The 24,318-nt window shown below is 46.2% G+C and overlaps 1 protein-coding gene across 2 annotated transcripts in view; it reads right to left on the bottom strand.

Moving 5' to 3' along the window:
* Window positions 1-24,318, bottom strand: part of LOC136586954 (ATP-binding cassette sub-family B member 5-like) — a 141,209-nt gene that overhangs the window by 60,053 nt on the left and 56,838 nt on the right. For both annotated transcript variants that reach the window (XM_066585312.1, XM_066585313.1), the window contains 11 exons: window positions 23,053-23,110; window positions 22,714-22,864; window positions 18,963-19,005; window positions 18,685-18,876; window positions 18,428-18,599; window positions 3,376-3,500; window positions 3,115-3,289; window positions 2,869-2,982; window positions 935-1,045; window positions 677-802; window positions 377-580 (listed from right to left, as the gene is read on the bottom strand). In XM_066585312.1, coding sequence (XP_066441409.1) covers window positions 377-580; window positions 677-802; window positions 935-1,045; window positions 2,869-2,982; window positions 3,115-3,289; window positions 3,376-3,500; window positions 18,428-18,599; window positions 18,685-18,876; window positions 18,963-19,005; window positions 22,714-22,864; window positions 23,053-23,110 — 1,471 coding nt within the window. The remainder of the gene's footprint in view (window positions 1-376; window positions 581-676; window positions 803-934; window positions 1,046-2,868; window positions 2,983-3,114; window positions 3,290-3,375; window positions 3,501-18,427; window positions 18,600-18,684; window positions 18,877-18,962; window positions 19,006-22,713; window positions 22,865-23,052; window positions 23,111-24,318) is intronic.

The raw sequence follows: 24,318 nt of genomic DNA, 5'->3' as shown, positions 1-24,318 counted from the left end.
TGTGATTGGGACCATACTTCTCTGATTTATTGCACTAGAATTTGGATAGTAAGGTCCTATGCTAAGTTAAATCCTTAGAATGAGTGCAAGAAAACTGTTTATACTTGATGCTTCTGCAGTGCTAAAACAGTAGACACAAAGCATTACATGGTTTCTCGGTTGAATCCGTCTAAATAACTCTTCTTTTAAAACTAATTTGGACCAAACTAAACGTTTTGCCCAAATTTGTCGAACCAGCTAAACTAACCTTTTGAAAGGTTTACTTATCGCTAATTTTCCGTAAAAGCAGACTTTGATCATTCTTTCCTTGAGTCCTTTATATCATCTTTTCTAACAGAATTGAGTGAGCGGAGCCACACAAACTGTGTATACTTACATCAGGCAGTGCCATAATGAAGTCATAGGCATTGGCGTCCTTCGCAGCTTGCTCTATTTCTTCATCTGTCACATCTATTCTCCCATATTTGATGTTGTTCTTAATGGTTGTTGCAAACAGGACGGGCTCTTGGCTGACCACACCAATCATTTCTCTGTAGTGTCTAATATTCAGGGATCTTATATCATGCTCATCAACCATTATCTAAAACAAAAGACCAAAATATGATTTGAACCTCAATACAAGGCCAATCAAATTTGTGAAGGTTCCATTCAGAAAAAAAAAATGAAATCTACTTACCGCTCCCTCTTGTGGATCATACATTCTCTGTAGGAGCTGCACTGTGGTGCTTTTACCGCATCCACTTTGCCCGACCAATGCCACCGTCTGTCCAGGTTTAACCTTTAGATTAAGTCCTTTTAAAACCTTTCAGTTAAACACAAAAGAGTCCATTGTGTATGTCCGTCCACAAATACAAGATTACACATCATTTACAAAAAAAGCACAAAATGTAATGTAATAAAGCATACTATAGCAGAAGAATAACATAAGATTTACCTGAACCTTTGGCCTTGAAGGATAACAAAAATGCACATTTTTAAATTCAATATGTCCTTTTATATTATCAGGCTTGTACCCTTCTGTCGAATAACTGTTAATCGCAGATGACTGTGGGGTCGGGAAAGAAAACATAAAGACAAAAATTAATATTTGTAAATAATAAAAAGTAAAATGTAATTGTCCACACAAAAGCATTTGGTGAAGAATGAACAGTCATAAATCATCTCCTCCACTACCGTTAAAGGTTTTCTGGTGTTATCTAAATAAAGCTTAATCACTATGAAAATGAAAAAGTAAATAACTTTCTAAGCAGGGGAATAACTAAAGGCTCATGGCCCGGATGCAAAAGTTTATCTTGGGTCTCCCCAACTTCTCTTAACCCTTTAATGCAGAGGCGTAACTTGAAGCTTCTGGGCCCCAATGCAAAACCTGTAACAGGGTCCCCAACTATAATGCTTTACTCATAGTACTAGGCTCCCTATATGGAGAAGAGAGGTCTTATGGGCCCCCTAAGGCTCCTGGGCCCGGGTGCAACTGCATCCCCTATAAATACGCCAGTGTTTCCAAGGGCTCATTCACATCAGCCTCTTTAATTTCTAATCTGTTGTTTCAACAGAAGAGCAACAAAATGGGGGAAAAAGTTTGACTTCCCATTGATTTCAGTGGGATTTCCTGAGCTTCAGTTGTCCTCATTCAGTTCCGTTTCATCTGTTTTCTGCTTTTTTATTTATTTTTTAATAGAAAAAATAATGCAAACTGCAGTGATTTTCTGATAAAAAATTACAGAAAGTTAATTAAAAGGACCCTTTTTTTTACATTGATGTCAATGGATAACAGGGCTGAACAGAAAGGTTTCTGTTTGGCTTCACTTTTATTGCCTGTTTAAAGCCGGCTTCACACGGGCGATAAGATCACGTGAGATTTGTGCATTTTGAGATGCATAAATATGAACCATATTCTTTTGAATGGGTTCATACACATGAGAGGTGTTTTCCTGCATGGCACCGTGATGCAATGCTATGAGGGAAGCAAATAGCAGCATGTTCTATCTGGTTCTGTGATCTCGCGTCGCAGCCCCATTATTTTTAATTAGGCTGGTGGCAGCAGTGCGGGCCACATTAAAAGCAATGGGAGAAACTCTACAATCCTTTGCCGTGGCTGAGACAGCCGCGGCAGAGGATTCCTTCATTCCCCAAGTGATACAAGGCTGTTTTCAAATGAAAACGCCTAGCATCTCTGAAAATTTCACATGGTAGGGAGCGCAATATGGGGGCTGGATTCATGGCCCCATATCTCGGTCACCCATGTAAGGTTAGCCTTACTGATTAATTTTAAATGAGCATGCACAAAAGAGAAGAAAGACAAAAGAAAACAAAATGGTTTCATTAAAAACAGAAGTAAACAAAATGAAACAAACTGATAGAATTATTTTTGTGATAAAGCTATCTACTGGATTAGTTTAAAAAACAGAAACTGGTTTCTGTTGGGTTTCGTTTTAAATTAGTTTTGCTATTAGTTTCCTTAAAAAACTGATCAGTTAAAAATGCTGATGTGAAAAGTATAATTTAATATATTTATAGTAAATCTAATATATTTCTTGTCTTAATTATTCATAACTTCAAGAAATTAGTTGGCTGTGAATGAATGTGAGTATCATTGTTTACATTCACATACAGCAAAACTGGTGAATCTTAGGCAAAGCTCACATGGTGAGACAGTAAAACACTTACTAGCAGCTACAGCTGCATCTCTGTGTCTCTCTGCCTCTCTCACTGCAGCTGCACTCTCAAAATAACCTCCAAGCCTCCTGGCAATTAGTGTGAATTTTTTAAAATTTTGACAACATGTAATATTTTGCAGTGCAGCCTAGATGAAACAGATCTTAATATAGCAAAAGTTTTGTTTCCCAAAAAGTATACTCAATGCTTTACCTGGTTAATAGTATGGAATATTTGATAAGCAGCGCCTCTTGCAACGGAGAAAGCTTCAAGATGAGAAGCAGCTTGACCAACGCAATAACTGCTAATGACATTGCAGAATAAGACCTGAAAGGAGAGACATTAATGTAAGATAGACTTTATACATCACAGACTTTTTATAGATTGATTACTAACCAAGGTATCGTGGTTATACAAAGCTACAGAAAACCTCTTTTAATATTCATTTTGTAAACTCACCACAATAACATCTCCGATGGTATATCCGTTTCCTCCCAATATTAAGACTGATCCATACCAAAATCCAAGTGCATAAGAGCCATAAATAAATCCGTACATAACACCAGCAGCCAATTGAGAGGTAATGGCCTTTTTTATTCCAATTTTTTTGGCCTCTCCCAAATTATCTGTATATCTAAAAATATGAGAACACATTATTTAAGTACTGCATTACTTTCATCTGAAAAAGCCATTATATGAGTCCATATATGACATATGTACCTTTGTATTTCTTTCTCTTGTCCACCAAATGCGACCACGGTTCGAATTGATGAAAGAACTTCTTCAGCTCCAGCTCCAGCTGTTGCATAAGCTGACAGCTCCTTACTAGTCAGTGATACTATCATCTAAAAAGAGTGATTAATATTAGTGAGTCCAGCATGATCTCAGTCATATTCCATTCTTACCAGCAGTTACCAATCACAAAAAAATATTAAGATTCTTTTACTTTTCTTAATACTTTACATTATTTTCAACACTACAGTTTTTGAAGAGGACGACAACACCAGCTTCACAGGATTCCGGTTGCAAAAGTTTGAGTACAACTTAAAAAAGATAAGATGTGGGTCATAGTAGACGCCTTTATATTGACCTCTTTAAAGAGTTTGTCCAGGATTAGAAAACAGAGTCTGGTATTGTAGTTCATCTCCAGTCAAGGCCAGCATTGGTGGAGGTCAAAATGGGGAATGGCTGAGGGTTCCCGATCTCAGAGGGGCCCCCTATCACTGTTTCCCCCTTGCAGCTTTGAAAATCTGCCCTCACTGCCCAGGTTAAGCCTGCTTCCAAGTGATTCCCTGAACTCTCCTTATAATGATTGGAAAGAGCTGATGAAGCTTTCTGCCCGATCACAGAGAGAACTGTGCAGTTGTATGCTCTCTGCGCTCATCTCTTTGATCAGCAGAGGGAGGAAATAGGAAGCTCAATTATCAGATTCTGTGGGAAAGGAGGGACATGGGGAGCAGTCATTGTAAAAGAAGATGGCATAGGGAGCGACCTGTTAGAGAAATAGAGGCATAAGAAGAAGTGTGTACAAGAACACATATGGAGCAACACTAAGTACATATTTAGGGATAGCAATAGAGATGAGTGAGCGTACTCATCCGAGCTTGATGCTCGTTCGAGTATTAGGGTACTCGAGATGCTCGTTACTCGAGACGAGCACCACGCGGTGTTTGAGTCACTTTCATTTTCTTGCCTGAGAAATTTGCGCCCTTTTCTGGCCAATAGAACACAGGGAAGGGATTACAACTTCCTCCTGTGAAGTTCCAGCCCTATCCCACCCCCCTGCAGTGAGTGGCTGGGGAGATCAGGTGACACCCGAGTATATAAACTGGGGCCGGCCGCTGCTCGCCACAGATGCACGCTGAAAGACATTAGGGAAAGTGCCGTCCTGCTGTAGCTGCTATAGGGAGAGTGTTAGGCTGTTATCTTCGTCTTCAAGAACCCCAACAGTCCTTCTTAGGGCCACATCTGACCGTGTGCAGTACTGTTGAGGCTGCTTTTAGAAGTTTTGCACATTTTTTTAAATTGTATATCGGGCGTGCAGACCATAGCGTCCTTAGTCTGCAGTCATTTTACTGAGTATAGGGGCAGTACTGGTGAGGCAGGGACAGTGGTACAGGGAAAGAGATATACTGGCTATATAGACAGTGGGCTTTTTCAAAAAAATTGGAAAAAAAAATCTTTGGGCTGCCTGTGACCGTGTTCAGTTTACTGCGTGTCTGCTGGGGGTAGTAGTCGCTGACTATTACCCAGCTAGGTGTTACTGCAGCCTTGCTCATAATTTTTTCTGGCTGCACTGTGCTTTCAATAACCACAGTCATCCTCCAACAGGGAAATCCATATACAGGCTATATAGGCAGTGGGCTTTTTCCCAAAAAGTGGAAAAAAATACTATATTTGGGCTGCCTGTGACCGTCTTCAGTTTACTGCGTGTCTGCTGGGGGTAGTAGTCGCTCATTATTACCCAGCCAAGCCTGTGACCGTGTACAGTTTACTGCGTGTCTGCTGGGGATAGTAGTCGCTCATTATTACCCAGCTAAGCATTACAGCAGGCTTGCGCATAATTGTTTCCTGGCTCTGCTGTGTCCGTTACATGATCGCCGTCATCCTGCCAGAGGGAAAGAGTATACATATACGCTGCATACGGTGTCTGTCTGGTTTTTCACCTCACCATTTTAAAAAATTGAAGCAAAATACTTAAGGCCTACCACTGGCCTTTGGCCACTTGACTGGTTCTGCCCTGTGAATTCCAGTAGCTCAGTCATACGCACCTAGGTCTCACTACAGGCTTGCGCATAATTGTTTCCTGGCTCTGCTGTGTCCGTTACATGATCGCCGTCATCCCGCCAGAGGGAAAGAGTATACATATATACGCTGCATACGGTGTCTGTCTAGTTTTTCACCTCACCATTTTAAAAAATTGAAGCAAAATACTTAAGGCCTACCATTGGCGTTTGGCCACTTGACTAGCTCTGCCCTGTAAATTCCAGTAGCTCAGTCATACGACCCTAGGTCTGACTACAGGCTTGCGCATAATTGTTTCCTGGCTCTGCTGTGCGCTCCGTAAGCTAAGTCAGCCTCCAACCACAGACCAATAAGCGGCACATTTAATTACAGTGTTCTGTTTCTGCTCTACTCGTAATACACCATGCTGAGGGGTAGGGGTAGGCCTAGAGGACGTGGACGCGGGCGAGGACGCGGAGGCCCAAGTCAGGGTGTGGGCACAGGCCGAGCTCCTGGTCCAGGTGTATCGCAGCCGACTGCTGTGGGATTAGGAGAGAGGCAAGTTTCTGGGGTCCCCGGATTCATCTCACAATTAATGGGTCCACGCGGTAGACCTTTATTAGAAACTGAGCAGTGTGAGCAGGTTCTGTCGTGGATGGCAGAAAGTGCATCCAGCAAACTATCCACCGTCACCACCCAGTCTTCTACGCTGTCCACTGCTGCATCCCTGAATCCTCTTGCTGCTGCTCCGCCCTTCTTCCAGCCTCCTCCCTCCCAGCAAATTACACATTCAGACAAGCAGGCAGGCTCCCAGGAACTGTTCTCGGGTCCCGGCCTTGAGTGCGAAAAAATGGATCCTCTATCACCTGAGGAGTTTCTCATGACCGATGCCCAACCTTTGGAAAGTTCCCCGGATCCGGATGAGGAGACTGGGGACTTCCGGCAACTGTCTCAAGAGCTTTCAGTGGGTGAGGAGGACGATGACGATGAGACACAGTTGTCTATCAGTGAGGTAGTAGTAAGGGCAGTAAGTCCGAGGGAGGAGCGCACAGAGGATTCGGAGGAAGAGCAGCTGGACGATGAGGTGACTGACCCCACCTGGTTTGCTAAGCCTACTGAGGACAGGTCTTCAGAGGGGGAGGCAAGTGCAGCAGCAGGGCAGGTTGGAAGAGGCAGTGCGGTGGCCAGGGGTAGAGCAGGGCCAGACCGAATAATCCACCAACTGTTTCCCAAAGCGCCCCCTCGCACCATGCCACCCTGCAGAGGCCAAGGTGCTCAAAGGTCTGGCAGTTTTTCACTGAGAGTGCAGACGACTGACGAACTGTGGTGTGCAAGGTTTGTCGTGCCAAGATCAGCCGGGGAGCCACCACCACCAGCCTCACCACCACCAGCATGCGCAGGCATATGATGGCCAAGCACCCCACAAGGTGGGACGAAGGCCGTTCACCGCCTCCGGTTTGCACCACTGCCTCTCCCCCTGTGCCCCAACCTGCCACTGAGATCCAACCCCCCTCTCAGGACACAGGCACGACCGTCTCCCGGCCTGCACCCACACCCTCACCTCTGCTGTCCTCGAGGAAGCTACCCACACTTGTCAGACCTGCTCGGAAAGATGCGCCGGCTCAGCGCACATTTCCGCAAGTCCAACACGGACGCTGCCACCCTGCGCACCCTGCAACATCGGTTTAATCTGCCAGTGCACCGACTGCTGTGCGACGTGCTCACACGGTGAAACTCTACGCTCCACATGTTGGCCAGGCTCTATGAGCAGCGTAGAGCTATAGTGGAATACCAACTCCAACATGGGCGGCGTAGTGGGAGTCAGCCTCCTCAATTCTTTACAGAGGAGTGGGCCTGGATGGCAGATATCTGCCAGGTCCTTGGAAACTTTGAGGAGTCCACCCTGATGGTGAGCGGCGATGCTGCAATCATTAGCGTCACCATTCCCCTGCTATGCCTGTTGAGAAGTTCGCTGCAAAGCATAAAGGCTGATAAAGGGCGGAAACGGAGGCGGGGGAAGACAGTATGTCGCTGGATAGTCAGAGCACCCTCATGTCTATATCTCAGCGCGTGGAGGAGGAGGGGGAGGGGGAGGAGCCTGAGGAGGAAGAGACAGCTAGGCCCACTGCAGAGGGTGCCCATGCAGCTTGCCTCTCTTCCATTCAGCGTGTATGGCCTGAGGAGGAGGAGGAGGATACTCAAAGTGATCGTCCTAGTGAGGACAGCCATATGTTGTGTCCAGGTACCCTGGCACACATGGCTGACTTTATGTTAGCATGCCTTTCTCGTGAGCCTGATGTTAAACGCATTCTGGCCACTACGGATTACTGGGTGTACACACTGCTTGACCCATGGTATAAGGAGAACCTTTCCACTCTCATTCCTGAAGAGGAAAGGGGTTTGAGAGTGATGCAATACCACAGGGCCCTGGTGGACAAACTGATGGTAAACTTCCCATCTGACAGTGCTAGTGGCAGAAGGCGCAGTTCCGAGGGCCACGTAGAAGGGGAGGCACGGAGATCAGGCAGCATGTTCAGCGCAGGCAGGGGAACACGCTCCAAGGCCTTTTCCAGCTTTATGGCTCCCCAGCAAGACTTTCTCACACCTCCCCAGTCCAGGCTGAGTCGGAGGGAGCAATGTAAGAAGATGGTGAGGGAGTATGCAGCCGATCGTACCACCGTCCTCCGTGACGCCTCTGCTCCGTACAACTACTGGGTGTCAAAGCTGGACACGTGGCCCGAACTCGGGCTGTATGCCCTGGAGGTGTTGGCATGCCCTGCGGCTAGCGTCTTGTCAGAGAGGGTGTTTAGTGCAGCTGGGAGAATGATCACGGACAAGCGTACCCGCCTGTCAACTGACAGCGCCGACAGGCTTACACTCATAAAGATGAACAAAGCCTGGATTTCCCCAGACTTCTCTTCTCCACCAGCGAACAGCAGCGCTACCTAAAGAACTTTGTCAATCTGTGTATGGTATTCGTCCTCCTCCTCCGGATTCTCCTCCTGAAACCTCTCGTAATCACCGCGAATGGGCAATTTTTCTGTGGGCCAAAAGGCTCATATAACTTTTCTAAATAATATTTATCTGTTTCAATTCTCACCTGAACCTAATGTTTTTTAGACTGGGCTGCCTCTAGACCTAGTTAAAAATTAAGCCACAGTACGCTAAGCGATTAATGCGTTTCACCTGCCCTCTGGGTTGGGCATGGGCAATTTTTCTGGGGTACATTTGTACTGTCGGTACAACAATTTTTCGGGCCCTCGCCTACAATGTAATCCAAGTAATTTTTATGGGCTTCGTCTGCACTCATGGTACACCACTGTGTCTGGGGTTGGCCTACACATTTGCTACAGAAATGTAACTCTGTTCTGCCTACCTATACTTCTGCCACAGTAATGCTACAGGGGTCTGACTATACTTCAGCAACAGAAATGTTACTTCGGTCTGCCGATACTTCTGCTCCTGAAATGTTACCTTGGTTGGTGTATACTGTTACTACTGTAATTTTACTAATACTGGGCTCTGCCCATAATCCTTCAATGGAAATGTTACTGGGGCATGTCTATACTGCTATAACAGAAATGTAACTAATAGTGGGCTATGTCCATACTGCTTCTACGTTACTGTTGCTGAGGCCTGTCTATACTCCTACTACTGAAATCTTACCAATACTACGCTCTCCCTACACTGCTGCCAGGGAAATGTGAATCTGCTGCTTTGTCTCTACTGCTTCTACGTTGCTGTTGCTGGGGCCTGTCTATACTCCTACTACTGAAATCTTACCAATACTATGCTCTCCCTACACTGCTGCCAGGGAAATTTGAATCTGCTGCTTTGCCCATACTACTTCTACTTTACTGTTACTGGGGTCTGTCTATACTGATACTACTGAAATGTTACTGGGGTCTGTGTATACTGCTGCAAATGAAATGTTAGTGGGGTCTGTCCTCACTGCTGCCAATGAAATGTTACAGGGGTTTGTGCATACTCTTACCGCTGAAATGTTTCTAATTCTCGGCTCTGCCTATACTGCTGCTACTGCAATGTTACAGGGTAGTGGAAACTGAGGCTTCCCAAAGACATGATGGTGGCGAGGCCACGCTACTAGGTTCCAAAGGCGTGACAACTTTTCAGCGATGCGGTCACTGGGAAGGTGCATATAACAATGGACACGGGGACAGGACACGTACTGCCTCAAAAGCTTTCCCGTCCTCCTCCTCCAACTATGAAAACATTCTTGGCCGAAGCCCACCTGCATTTAATCTGACATTAGATCTGCTGTTCAGGGCACTGCAATGGGATATATTTATGTACCGCCGGTGGGTTCCAGGGAGCCACCCATGCTGTGCGTGCACACGGAATTCCCATTATACCTGCCTGTGACTATTTATAAAAAACCCCGGTCTGACTGGGTCATGCAGTGTGGGCCGAGGCCCACCTGAATTTAATCTGACGTTAGCTCTACTATCCGGAGCACTGCAATGGGACAAACTACAGGAGCAATACAGCGCTAATGAGACGTGCACAGCTATGCTAGCATAGGAGTCCGCTGTAGGCCCGCGATTGCTGAGGGTTTGTGCAGAGGCCTATGTCCTTGGTGCAGTGAAAGTCCGCTTTCTGCCTAGGATTGCTGAAGCTGTGGGCCGAGGCCTATGTCGTGGGCGCGGTGCAAGTCTGCCATGTTTGGCCGTTCAAATCAATTTTTTGTTCATGTCTTGGGCTTCCTAGGACCCCCCTATGCTGTTGGTGCAAACTTAGTTCCCATCGCGGTGTTTGACCTGTCTGGCACAAAGACACTGATTGACTTGGGTAGAGGGCAGAGCGCTGACGGCTTTCCCCTTGCAGTCTGGATTGAGCTATGCGACACCTTGACAGAATGAATAGTGTGTGGCACATGGGTTCCCCATTGCTATGCCCACGTTTGCAGCTCCTGATGGAGATGGCACAGGATTGGATGTCTCATTGCTTCTGTACAGCATTGTGGGCTATCGCCCTGCCCCTTTTAAAGAGGGTCGCTGCCTGGCCCTGCCAACCCTCTGCAGTGTGTGCCTCCGGTTCCTCCTCATGGCTGACGCACTTATAAATAGACATGAGGGTGGTGTGGCTATGAGGCCAGCGTGTGGCATGAGGGCAGCTGAAGGCTGCGCAGGGACACTTTGGTGTGCGCTGTGGACACTGGGTTGAGCGGGGGGGGGGGGGGGGGGGGCAGCATGTAACCCAGGAGAAGAGGCAGGGGTGTGTCCCGCAGGCAGTGCTTGTGCTTTGTTAGAGGTAGTGTGGTGCTTAGTTAAGGTGTGCCTTGCTAATGAGGGTTTGTCCGAAGTAAAAATTGGTAGGGGGGGGGGGGCCACACTTGCCGCTATTGTGGCTGAATAGTGGGACCTGGGAACCTGAAATGCAGCCCAACATGTTGCCCCTCGCCTGCCCTATCCGTTTCTGTGTTGTTTCCAGCACTTTCTTGGGTTTTGCAGATTTTCGCCAATGAAAACCTTAGCGAGCATCGGCGATATACAAAAATGTTCAAGTCGCCCATTGACTTCAATGGGGTTCGTTACTCGAAACGAACCCTCGAGCATCGCGGAAAGTTCGACTCGAGCAACGAGCACCCGAGCATTTTGGTGCTCGCTCATCTCTAGATAGCAACAGAATAGGAAATTTGTGTAGGTGGGCAAAAGCCAAAAATTTGCTGGAAAAGCAAGGAGCTAAAGATGTCTGGACAGCAAATTGTGCAGACACAAGTCATAGTTGAAAGACGTCTTCATGGTGCTCTGTGCCTGATAGAAAAGATGGGAAAAGTGAATGTCTACAATCAAAGAAAATGTCACCTGGATTTAACCGTGCTGCAATCACTTACATGGTCTGCAGAGCACATGTGTAGAACTTGTACAGTATCTATGACTATATACTAGGGTGGCCGAAAAACTCAACTTTCAACTACAAAGCAAGACACACTCTCTTTTTCTCTTTAACTAATCTTTATTTGGGGCAGTTTCAGGTTGCTATGTCTAAGACAAGGTTGTGCTCAAAGACCATGACCTTTTACTAATGACGAAGAAGAACAACTGTTGCTTCCAATTATGGAAGCAAATTGCAAGGCTCTTCCAACAAAGATTACCAAGAAGTCTGCTGTCCAGTCCTTAAGCTCAGACTGACAAGTATTTGTGTCATAATTTTGACTATTTTCATATATTTGGAGGTATTTTTTTGGAACAGCACAAATGTGTAGAGTGTCAGGACAAATGCCATTGTCAATACTTCATGTTTTAAAGTTTAGTGGGTTTTTTTGCATTTATGCAGTAGTTTATGTAATTGGAAAACTTTCATGTAAGCAGCATTTCTCATGATTAGAGATGAGCGAGCACACTTGTCCGACCTTGATGCTCGTTCGAGTATTAGGGTACTCTAGACGAGCACCACACGGTACTCAAGTCAATTCCATTTCCTTCCCTGCATGTTTTGCACCATTTTCTGGCCAATAGACATGCAGGGAAGGCACTACAACTTCCTCCTGTGACGTTCCAGCCCTATCCCAGCCCCCTGCACTGAGTGGCTGGTGAGATCAAGTGACCGCCGAGTACTTAAAGCGGTCCCGCCCGCGGCTCGCCTCAGACACATACTGGGAGAGATCAGGGAAAGTGCTGCTGAGGAGATAGGGAAAGTGGTAGTGTAGGTTCCTGCCTACAAGAATCCCAATGGTCCTTCTTAGGGCCACATCTGATCGTGTGCATAACTGTTGTGACTGTCTGGAAGCAGTTTTGCACAAATTTTTTTTTTCAATCTTGGGCTGTGCAGGACATTACAGTTATAGCGTTCTCAGTCTTCAGTCTGTAATACAGAGTATAGGGAAAGTGCTGCTGAGATAGGGAAAGTGGTAGTGTAGGATCCTGTCTACAAGAACCCCAACGGTCCTTCTTAGGGCTACCTCTGACCGTCTGAATTTTACAGGGTATCTGGTGGGAGTTGTAGTCCATCACTATTGCACAGCTAGGTCTGTTTGCAGCCTTCCGTATAATTTTTCTGGCTGGAGTTTGCATTACAATACTGCTCTCAGCGACAAAGTGTATGCAAACAATTCCATATTTATTTACACCGGTCTGTGTCCGCAGTGAATTTGAGACACACAGCGTCTGGCCAACACAGCCACTTATAGAAGGAAAGTGATATACACACTATATAGTCTGTATTCTTTTTTAAAAAAAAAAAGCCCCTTCGTTGGGCTACCTTTCACTGTTTAAATTTTACTGGGTGTCTGGTGGGAGTTTTAGTCCATCACTATTGCGCTAAGGCCTGTTTGCGGCCTTCATGACTATTGTTTTCTGCCTGGAGTTTGCCTTACAATACCGCTCTTACCGAGAAAGTGTATGCACATAATTCCATGATTATTTACAACGGTCTGTGTCTGCAGTGAATTTGACGCTCGTACGGCCAACACAGCCACTTATAGAGGGAAAGTGATATACACAGTATATAGCCTGTCTTCTTTTAAAAAAAACCAACAAAAAGTTCCTTCGTTGGGCTACCTCTGACCGTCTGCATTTTACAGGGTGTCTGGTGGGAGTTGTAGTGCATCACTATTGTACAGCTACGCCTGTTTGCGGCCTTCCTTACAATTTTTTTCTGCCTGGAGTTAGCGTTACAATACCGCTCTCAGCGTGAAAGTGTACGCACATAATTCCATAATTATTTACACCAGTCTGTGTCTGCTCTATTCGTAATCCACCATGCTGAGGGGTAGGGGTCGAGGACGTGGACGTGGACGCGGACGCGGGCGAGGACGCAGAGGTCCAAGTGGGGGTATGGGCACAGGTCGAGTTCCTGGTCTAGGTGAATCACAGCTGTCTGCTGCGGAATTAGGAGAGAGGCAAGTTTCTGGGGTCCCCAGCTTCATATCACAATTTATGGGTCCACGTGGTAGACCTTTATTGCAAATAGAGCAGTGTGAGCAGGTCCTGTCATGGATGGCAGAAAATGCATCCAGCAATGTATCGGGCACCCAGTCTTCTACGCAGTCCACTGCTGCAACTCTGAATCCTCTGGCTGCTGCTCCTCCTTCCTCACAGCCACCACATTCCATGAAAATGGCATCATCTGAGCAGGCAGACTCCCAGGAACTGTTTTCGGGTCCCTGCCATGAGTGGGAAAACCTGGTTCCTCTCTCACCTGAGGAGTTTGTCGTTACCGATGCCCAACCTTTGGAAAGTTCCCGGGGTCCGGGTGAGGAGGCTGGGGGCTTCCGGCAAGTGTCTCAAGAGCTTTCAGTGGGTGTGGAGGATGATGATGATGAGACATAGTTGTCTATCAGTGCGGTAGTAGTAAGGGCAGTCAGTCCAAGGGAGGAGCGCACAGAGGATTCGGAGGAAGAGCAGCTAGACGATGAGGTGACTGATCCCACCTGGTTTGATAAGCCTACTGAGGACAGGTCTTCAGCGGGGGAGGCAAGTGCAGCAGCAGGACAGGTTGGAAGAGGCAGTGGGGTTGCCAGGGGTAGAGGCAGGGCCAGACCGAATAATCCCCCAACTGTTTCCCAAAGCACCCCCTCACATCAAGCCACCGTGCAGAGGGCTAGGTGTTCAAAGATGTGGATGTTTTTCAGTGAGAGTGCGGACGACCGACGAACAGTGGTGTGCAACCTGTGGTGCACCAAGATCAGCTGGCAAGCCACCAGTACCAGCCTCACCACCACCAGCATGTGCAGGCATATAATGGCCAAGCACCCCACAAGGTGGGACGAAGGCTGTTCACCGCCTGCGGGTCACACCACTGCCTCTTCCCCTGTGCCCCAGCCTGCCACTCAGATCCAAACCCCCTCTCAGGACACAGGCACGAGCGCCTCCCGGTCTGCACCCACACCCTCACCTCCGCTGTCCTCGACCCCATCCAGCAATGTCTCTCAGCACCTGTCAGAGCCTGGGACTGCTCACGTCCTACCCACCCCCAGAATAGCGGGTCCTAGCTCGGTGCTGCTATCTGCGGCATTTATGCCACCTCCACTAAACCCTCCCCTTCCTCCTCCTCCTCCTCCTATGCAACCTCTACCTTGCAATTAAGATGTGTCAGAAGCACGTCGCCAGCAGTTGGTGTCGCGCGGCAGCACAGCGGTGGGCAAGCGTCAGCAGGCCCTGCTGTAACTACTCAGCTTAGGAGAGAAGAGGCACACGGCCCCCGAACTGTTGCAGGGTCTGACAGAGCAGACCAACCTCTGGCTTTCACCGCTGAGCCTCCAACCGGGCATGGTCGTGTGTGACAATGGCCGTAACCTGGTGGTGGCTCTGCAGCTTGGCAGCCTCACATACGTGCCATGCCTGGCCCACGTCTTAAATTTGGTGGTTCAGCGGTTTCTGAAAAACTACCCACACTTGTCAGACCTCCTTGGCAAGGTGCGCCGGGTCTGTACACATTTCCGCAAGTCCACCTTGGACGCTGCCACCCTGCGGACCCTGCAACATCGGTTTAATCTGCCAGTGCACCGACTGCTGTGCGATGTGCCCACAAGGCGGAATACTATACTGCACAAGTTGGCCAGGCTTTATGAGCAGCGTAGAGCAATAGTGGAATACCAACTCCAACATGGGCGGCGTAGTGGGAGTCAGCCTCCTCAATTCTTTACCGAGGAGTGGGCCTGGATGGCAGATATCTGCCAGATCCTCAGAAACTTTGAGGAGTCTACCCAGATGGTGAGCAGCGATGCTGCAATCATTAGCGTCACCATTCTTCTGCTGTGCCTGCTGAGAAGTTCACTGCAAAGCATAAAGGCTGACGCTTTGCGGTCGGAACAGGAGATGAGGGAAGAGAGTATGTCGCTTGATAGTCAGAGCACGCTCATGTCTATATCTCAGCGCGTTTTGGAGGAGGAGGAGGAGGAGCCTGACAAGGAGGAGGGGGAAGAGACAGCTGGGCTCACTGCAGAGAGTACCCACGCTGCCTGCCTCTCATCTGTTCAGCGTGTATGGGCTGTGGAGGAGGAGGATCCTGAAAGTCATCTTCCTAGTGAGGACAGCGATGTCTTGCATACTGGTACCCTGGCACACATGGCTGACTTCATGTTAGGCTGCCTTTCTCGTAACCCTCGCGTTACACGCATTCTGGCCACTACGGATTACTGGGTGTACACCCTTCTCGAGCCCTGGTATAAGGAGAACCTTTCCACTCTCATTCCCGAAGAGGAAAGGGGTTCGAAAGTGATGCAATACCACAGGGCCCTGGTGGACAAAGTGATGGTAAACTTCCCATCTGACAGCGCTAGTGGCAGAAGGCGCAGTTCATAGGGGAGGCGCGGAGATCAGGCAGCATGTTCAGCGCAGGCAGGGGAACACTCTCCAAGGCCTTTGCCAGCTTTATGTCTCCCCAGCAAGACTCCGTCACCACTCCACAGTCAAGGCTGAGTCTGAGGGAGCACTGTAAAAAGATGGTGAGGGAGTACGTAGCCGATCGTACCACTGTCCTCCCAGATGCCTCTGCTCCGTATAACTATTGGGTGTCAAAGCTGGACTAGTGGCACGAACTTGCGCTGTATGCCCTGGAGGTGCTTGCTTGCCCTGCCGCTAGCGTCTTGTCAGAGAGGGTGTTTAGTGCAGCTGAGAGAATCATCACAGATAAGCGTGCCCACCTGTTAACTGCCAGTGCAGACATACTTACACTCATAAAGATAAACAAAGCCTGGATTTCCCCAGACTTCTCTTCTCCACCAGCGGAGAGCAGCGGAAACTAAAGATTCTTTTTGCTGCAACCCGCAATAGGATTTCTTTATGTACCGTCTTTGGCTTTCTGGGACCCACCCATGCTGTGGGTGCACACAGACTTCCCATAGCGGTGTTGTACCTGCCTGGCACTAAAAAAAAAACTGACTGACTAAGGCATGGATTGTGGGCCGAGGTCAACATGTATTTTCTCTCGCGTTACAACAGCTATCCGAGGCACTGCAATGGGATTTCTTTGTGTACCGCCTTTGGCTTCCTGGGACCCACCCATGCTGTGGGTGCACACAACTTCCCATAGCAGGGTTGTACCTGCCTTGCCCAAAAAAAACCACTGACTGACTAGGGCATGGATTGTGGGCTGAGGTCAACATGTATTTTCTCTCGCGTTACCACAGCTATCCGGGGCACTGCAATGGGATTTCTTTATGTACTGTCTTTGGCTTCCTGGGACCCACCCATGCTGTGGGTGCACACAGACTTCCCATAGCGGTGTTGTACCTGCCTGGCACTAAAAAAAAAGTGACTGACTATGGCATGGATTGTGGGCTGAGGCCAACATGTATTTTCTCTCGCGTTACCACAGCTATCCGGGGCACTGCAATGGGATTTCTTTATGTACTGTCTTTGGGTTCCTGGGACCCACCCATGCTGTGGGTGCACACAGACTTCCTATACAGGTGTTTTACCTGTCTATCCCCAAAACACTGACTGACTTGGGTAGGGTGCAGAGTGCAGATGGCTTACTCCTTGCGTTGTCAATGAGGTATCCGACACCCAAACAGAATGAGTAGTGTGTGGACACATGGATTCCCCATTGCTATGTCACTCGCAGCACCTTGGACCACACAAGGTGTTTGCTGGGACAGAGGCTAACCCAGGGCCCGCTCACATACTTCCCACACAGAGTATTGCTGCATTGTGGAGATGTGTGGAAGTGCTGGGTTGGCACCTGAGTCCCCCTTATGCCCACATTTGCGGCTTGTGACATTTTTGCGACGGAGGTGGCATGGGATTGGAATGATGATCGTATGTCAATTTCTCATCGATTCTCAACAGCATTTGAAACCTTTTAAAGAGGGTCGCTGCCTGGCCCTGCCAACTCTCTGTAGTGTGGGACTCCGGTTCCTCCTCATTGCAGACGCTCTTATAAATAGACATGAGGGTTGTGTGGCTATGAGGCCAGCGTGTGGCATGAGGGCAGCTGAAGGCTGTGCAGGGACACTTTTGTGTGTGCTGTGGACACAGGGTCGTGCGGGGGGTTGGGCAGCATGTAACCCAGGAGAAGAGGCAGCGGTGTGACCTGCAGGCAGTGATTGTGCTTGGTTGGAGGTAGTGTGCTGCTTAGCTAGGGTGTGCCTTGCTAATGAGGGTTTGTCTGAAGTAAAAATTGTTAGGGGGGGGCCCACTCTTGCCGCTATTGTGGCTTAATAGTGATACCTGGGAGCCTGAGATGCAGCCCTGCATGCTGCCCCTGCCCTTTCTGTTTCTGTGGCGTTTCCATGACTTTCGGATGTTTTCCAGATTTTCACAAGTGAAAACCTAAGCGGAGCATCGGTCATATACAAAAATGCTCGAGTCGCCCATTGACTTCAATGGGGTTTGTTACTCGAAACGAGCTCTCGAGCATTGCGGGAAGTTCGACTCGAGCAACGAGCACCCGAGCATTTTGGTGCTCGCTCATCTCTACTCATGATCTATAGCAGTTTTGAGCCACGTCTTGCAGTTGGAATTTAAAGCTAAATCTTTACCCCAGCATTACTATTAGCAGATGTAACAAATTGGGAAGGTGTCTTGCTGTATAGCAGCCACTTTATTTTTTGCCATAGCTCTATGTGCCACCCTACTATATAGTCACTGTGTGGTGAAAATATTGGCCTTTATCCCTAGTTAGCTGAGTGGGCCTGATCTGCAATTTAATTCCCAGTCCATGGACATAATTTGCACTTTTTCTAGAAAAAAGCACACACTTTTCTAATTCTGGACAAGTAACGTTTCTATTTAAATTCTTTCACAATCTTGATTTAATATTATGACAGCTCTAGAAATAGTTTCACATTGATGCAACATGTTGTAAAGCTAGCGTAGTACTTTATAGCCCATTTTTAAAAATGAAACTTCATACAGTTTGATGGATATGTTCTTTAGTGGAACCTTTCACTAATGCCTAGAAAAGTATAATGGCCTGTTATAAAACTCTTGTAGATACATTTGAAAAAGCAAAATGTTTTAATCTAACATATACAAATTCTAAAATTATAAGTGGACTTCTCACCAGTGCTTCATATATTTAACACATTATTATGTTATACATTGTGTTTGCTTTAGTGTATTAACAAAATTGAAGACTTTACCTTGGAACAAACTGCGGTTGAAATTGCCACCACGGGGCTTGTGGCCAGTATGACCAGTGCCAGTTGCCAACCCTTGGCTACTCCAATTACTAGCGCTCCTATGGCACATACAACATTTTGCACAAGATGGCCGACTTTATCTCCAATTCCATCATTGATCTTATTGACATCTCTACAAAAACAATCAGTGCTGTAAATAATATACACTAATACAAAAGATCCAGTACAAGACTAGGACAGGATGATGGTTCTCTTACTCGGTAAGACGAGTGTTCATTTCTCCAGATTTGTTCACATCAAACCAACTAATGTCTTTTGACAAAACTGCATGAAAAAACATTTTCCTCATCCTCCTTGTCTGTCTTGCTGCAGCTATAACCCAAAAAGACACTTGGACGTAGCCACAGAGTAGAACAGCCGCTCCTATTCCCACATAGTACAAGGCAAAGCTGGTGGTACAAATAATAACATAATAGATACAATTATTCTCTCATAACAAAGTCTGGCTAAAAATCATATAAATCAATATACTTACATGGTCATCTGTTCTGGTAGGGGTTTGAACTTTTCACATTCAGCTGTGAAAATAAAAGAAAATGTATTATATTGAAATTCATCATCGGTCAAAGGTATTTTTCAACTTTTTATATATGTGTATCAGGCACAATGTAAAGATCTACATTTGGGGGACACTATATTCAAAATGAAAAGTACCGTATTTACTTGAGTATTAGCCGACCCAAGTATAAGCCGAGTTAATAAGTTTTACCACTAAAAACGGAGAAAACTTATTGACTTGAGTATAAACCTAGCTATACTCGAGTATATACTGGGTGAAAAAAACCAAACCTCCATACTCACCTCCCAGCCAGCATCTGTGTCTGTGCGCAACCAGCGTGAATTCTCCCCGCTGTCATCCCCGCCATCCTCTCTGCTCGGCTCTGTCATCTCTGTCAGAGCTGTGTAAGTAAGCGCTGTGATTGGATCAAGCACCAGCCAATCACATCGCTTACTTACACAGCGCTGATGGCGGGGGATTTGAAAGCCGAGCAGGGAGATGACAGCGGGAAAAATTCTAAAGCAACTTGCGATTGGCTGTGAATGATCGAGCGCTAGCTGTGATTGGCTGGTGCTCAATCCAATCACAGCGTTGACGGCGGGGTATGACAGAGCCGAGCAGAGAGGATGGTGGGGGATGACAGCGGGGAGATTTCTAGCAGCTTGCCGCATCGCCGCCGGGAACACAGGAATTCAAGCAGCTTGCCGCACCACCGCCAGGGACACTGGCCGGGAGGTGATTATGGAGTTTTTTTTTTCTTGTTTTTTTTAACCCTTCCCTGACTCGAGTATAAGCCAAGGGGGGCTTTTCCAGCACAGAAAAATGTGCTAAAACACTAGGCTTATACTCGAGTATATGGTATGGTATATGGTATGGTATATGGTAACCTTAGCTCTAGCCTGCCAAAAAGAAGTATGATTGATCACTGGATCATTGTGTGTATCATTTTCTGTTGAAATGACATGTTTTTGTCATGTTAAAAAATCCGACAAAGATGAAGCATTTCAGATGTATTTCCACCGTCAGGCCTTAGTCAGACGGGCGTTTTTTGCCGCGATTTGCTGATCGCATGACGGATGCGCATCCGCAAATCGCGTGACCGGTGCGCGCAAGTCGCCCGCAAATCGCCCGAAAATCTGCTCCTAGCCGCGTTTCATTAGAAACGGGCCGGAGCTGTCCAGCGCATTGCATTCAATGGAGACGGCAATACAGCCGTCTCCATTGAAAGCAATGCGCTGCGGGCGAGCCCGGGATGAATTGTCGGTAAGGGCTTAAATATATAAGCCCTTACCTGCAATCCATCCTAAAATGTGTTAAAATAAAAAAAAATTGCATTCTCACCTTCTGCCTGCAGCTCCGGGCAGCCGTCCTGCAGTGGGTGTGAAGGGGGTGTGAGTCAGACCTGCCCCCTGATTGGCTCAGCGCTGAGCCAATCAGAGGCATGCCTCACTCACACCCATTCATGAATTCATGAATGGATGTGAGTCAGACCTGCCCCTGATTGGCTCAGCGCTGAGAGGCAGCAGTCACTCACCCATTCATGAATTCATGAATGGGTGTGTGAGTGAAACCGGCCTCTGATTGGTCAGGCTGTGACCAATCAGAGCAGATCATTCAGCAGGCGGGGATTTTAAAGCCCCGCCGGCTGAATAGTGCCGAGAAGCAGTTCAGGAGAACTGACAGCGGCCGCGGCTGGACTCCGGCTGCAGCGGAAAGGTGAGTATCCATTTTTTTTTTTATTTTAACACATTTTAGCATGAATTGCAGGGAAGGGTTTATATATTTAACCCCTTCCCGACAATTAACCCCGCGCACGCCGGCAGCCCATTGCTTTCAATGGAGCGGCTGTATTGCCGCTCCATTGAATTCAATGGGCAAACATCGTTCTTCTCTGCCACAGCTGTTACAGCTGTGGCAGAGAAGAATGATTTGTCTTCTATATGTTCTCAATGGGGTCGGCCCTGCTGCCGCCGGCCCCATTGAGCGCATATACAGAAGCGAACAGGAATCGCAGATCGCAGATAGGTGCGATCTGCGATTTTTTGTTCTATAATTTTTCGGACGAGCGCATAAAAAGCGCTCATGTGTCCGATACCATTGCGAAGCAATGGTTTTAAAAAATCGCCGGACGCATGCGCAAATCGCGGCAAAAAACGCCCGTCTGACTAAGCCCTCAGTGTGACCCGTTATCTGTACAATTCCATGAGAACAAACTGAAATCATTTATGGTGGAAAAATAAAAATAACAAAACTAAAATGTAGCTGCATAAGTGTGAACACCCTCTTATATTTGGGGATGGGGTTGTATTCAGAATTAGCCATTCACATTTAAACTCACGATAAATAGTAGCAAGTACACAGCTGCCATTATTTACAGTGATTCTGATGTACCCAATATAAAGTTCAGCTCTTCTAGTAGGATTTTACTGACATTTTCTTAGTTGCGTTTTTCAGCAAAAGCCATGGTCCATAAAGAGCTTACAACACATCAAAGGGGATCTGGTTGTTGAAAGGTGTCAGTCAGGAGAGAGGTACAAAAACTTTTACGTTTGTGTGGGCAAGAGAGCATCGGGCCCACCCGAACGTTACAAGAAATAGGGACCAACAAATGACTCAAATACTCACTTTGCATACCTGCATACATAACAGAATAGTTATAAAAGTATGAGGTATTGGTTCGTGGATTGGCCCACAAGCTACTAAAGGCTCCTCATTGTCTTGCTGGTCCTTACACTAACAAGACAACTCACCCCAGGCTGCAGGGAGAATGGTAGAACCTTACCTGTAAGCAAGGCGATCGCCCTGATAAAAGCGTCCCTGAGCTGGAACCTCAGGTCTGACTATCCCTGAAGGGGTAATACACAGAACCAAACGGAACTGGCATACAGACAAAACCAGATGAACCCGGCACACAGACAAAGCCAGATGGAACTGGCAGCAAACAAATGCAGGACAGAGTGAGGACAAACTGACATGAAACTGATAGAAAATAAACATAAGGGCAGATGCAGATTTGCAGGAAGCCTCATACAGAACAGAAGGTCAGGAAACAGACTCAAGACATAGAGGGAGACGGGACACAGATAAGACAGAAGTCAAACTGCAAGACAGTACCCAGAGAATGAGCACAACTGACACAGAACAGATATAACAAGCATGCAGGAAAACCAAACCATAGAGTGAAGGGATACAAGCTTCCTCTTGCAGAGGAACTGGCGTATATATGTATGCAGCAGACCAGTGGGGATTGGCTGGCAGGAAGAACTTTACACCCAGCCAGCACAATTATCCCTCACCTGTGAAGGTGTGTTTCTGGAGACTTCTTATTTCCCCTGTAGGTTCCTTAGAAGAAAAACAAGGCCATGTTTTTCATAAAATATGGTGTATTTTTAAGTGGAAAAGTGTGGGCAACCCTTAACGCTTGGGCCATGAGGCAGTGCCTGATTAAAAGAGGTTTTCTGTGATCTAGGTATCTACATAATGTAACCCCCAAGATCACTACAGGATTTTAGATTCCAAATCTACAGAGTGAGGCTGGGGAGTATTACAGATTTGCATTTCAGCTCCCTAAATAATAGCAGTTGATTTCTGGGGATCAGTGGCTGCCCGGAGAGCCAAATTCTGAAATTGATATGTCTGTAAAATGTTATTTTTTTATAATCATAAATTGTGTCAAAACATGTCAATATGTGGCTAATTACGGAAAAAATCATAACGTAAGTCTTACGTTTACTTTGGTTTCCTGAATCGTGACATACAAAACTGTCTGTCATTTCTCCAAGCACAACCATCAATAGTGGTTGGGATATGCCATTTCCTACAGCTCCAAGAAATCCAGTAATCATGAGGAAAATATCCAGTCGAGTCGCATATCGAAACTAAGAAACAACAAAGAAAATCACTTAATAGTTTACAATTATAGAAGAGAAGTACTGTTAGTGCCAGATCTGAATGTCTCTTTTACTTTATCAATACCGACCGGCCTTATATACATTCTCATACCATTTTTTATGAATAGTTTTTCGAAAAATGCAACTTTAGAAATGTGCCATGTTAACTGACTTACAATTTCAATTGACCCAACTGTCTTTGGTTTTTCTTTTTTCTTATTTTCTTCATGATCCCTAGGAAAAAAAACATTGAATGATTGAATGACATACGATTTTTAATGCCATACATTTTTCTAGTATTGAAGATGCCAGTCCAGATGCCAGATACCAATGTAATTTCTAACTGTTGTATTATGTACTACAATTGTATCTTTGTAATGTTTAAGTATTATATGGGCTTCAAGTCACTAAAACATATTGCATTTCAAGATGTATCTCTTTTTAGCATAAATGGGGTGCATAAAAAGGGTAGAATTAAATCATTTGTATCTGCAATTGCATCCTTCAACATCCAGTAATGGAATTAGATGTAGAAAAAATATCAAAAACTGCACTGAGCTCCCTTGTGCATACCTGACCTAAATTATTCTGCTGTTGGTTCAAATCACATATCCTATGCTCGGTCACTTCATTCAAAGTCAAATTTATACTCAATGACACCACATCTCCCACTTTCTTATATAATGTATATGACGATTGTTATTCTCAGGGCTAAAATCTGCCGTAAAGGCTGCTGCTTCATACTACTTTTTACCATAGACAATTTGTGTTATGTATCTTACTGTGTTTTATAATAATTTTCATAATTTTTTGCAAAATCTAAAATCCCTTTAGATGATCTGCATTTTTATGTTTTGTCTATCCTATAGTTTCTAATTGTGTAAAACAACCTTATGGATAAAAACTTTAGTAAAGTTCTCTAAAGTTGACCATAAGCTAAAGAATCTAGATGTCCACTTTTTACTGTTCATTAATTTTTATTGTAAGATTACTGAGAGTTTACATGACATGGACATGTATACAAGTTATTCATAAACTTTTGCATATACAGGTATATTACCAATAACTAAATGCACTTGAATACAAAACGTATTAACTGATAACATTACAAGATGTCTTAACTGTAGAGGATAGGTGAGGGGAAGGGGTTGGTGGGTAGGGGGGGGGGGTAGAAGGGGAAGGGGGGGTTAATAGGGGTAAGTGGGGGAGAGGGGGGAAGGAAAGGGATCTGTTCACTTAATACATATATTGGATCAGTCTTGGTACTACATCATCATTTGCTTCACTTTGATTTTAGGGGATGGTAAGTTGTTAAGTTCTTCTTCTAAGGGTCTAATCTAATGTTAGCATGGTCAAGTTGGAAGTGCTTAATCCAAGGGGTCCATTCCTCTATAAATCTGGTGACTCTGTCTTGTCTGAATGCGAAAATCTTTTCCATCGCT

Source organism: Eleutherodactylus coqui, chromosome 12 (assembly GCF_035609145.1).
Source record: "Eleutherodactylus coqui strain aEleCoq1 chromosome 12, aEleCoq1.hap1, whole genome shotgun sequence".
NCBI classification, from domain to species: domain Eukaryota; kingdom Metazoa; phylum Chordata; class Amphibia; order Anura; family Eleutherodactylidae; genus Eleutherodactylus; species Eleutherodactylus coqui.
Note: the sequence above shows the minus strand (reverse complement) of the source record. Positions and strands in the feature narration are given on the sequence as shown.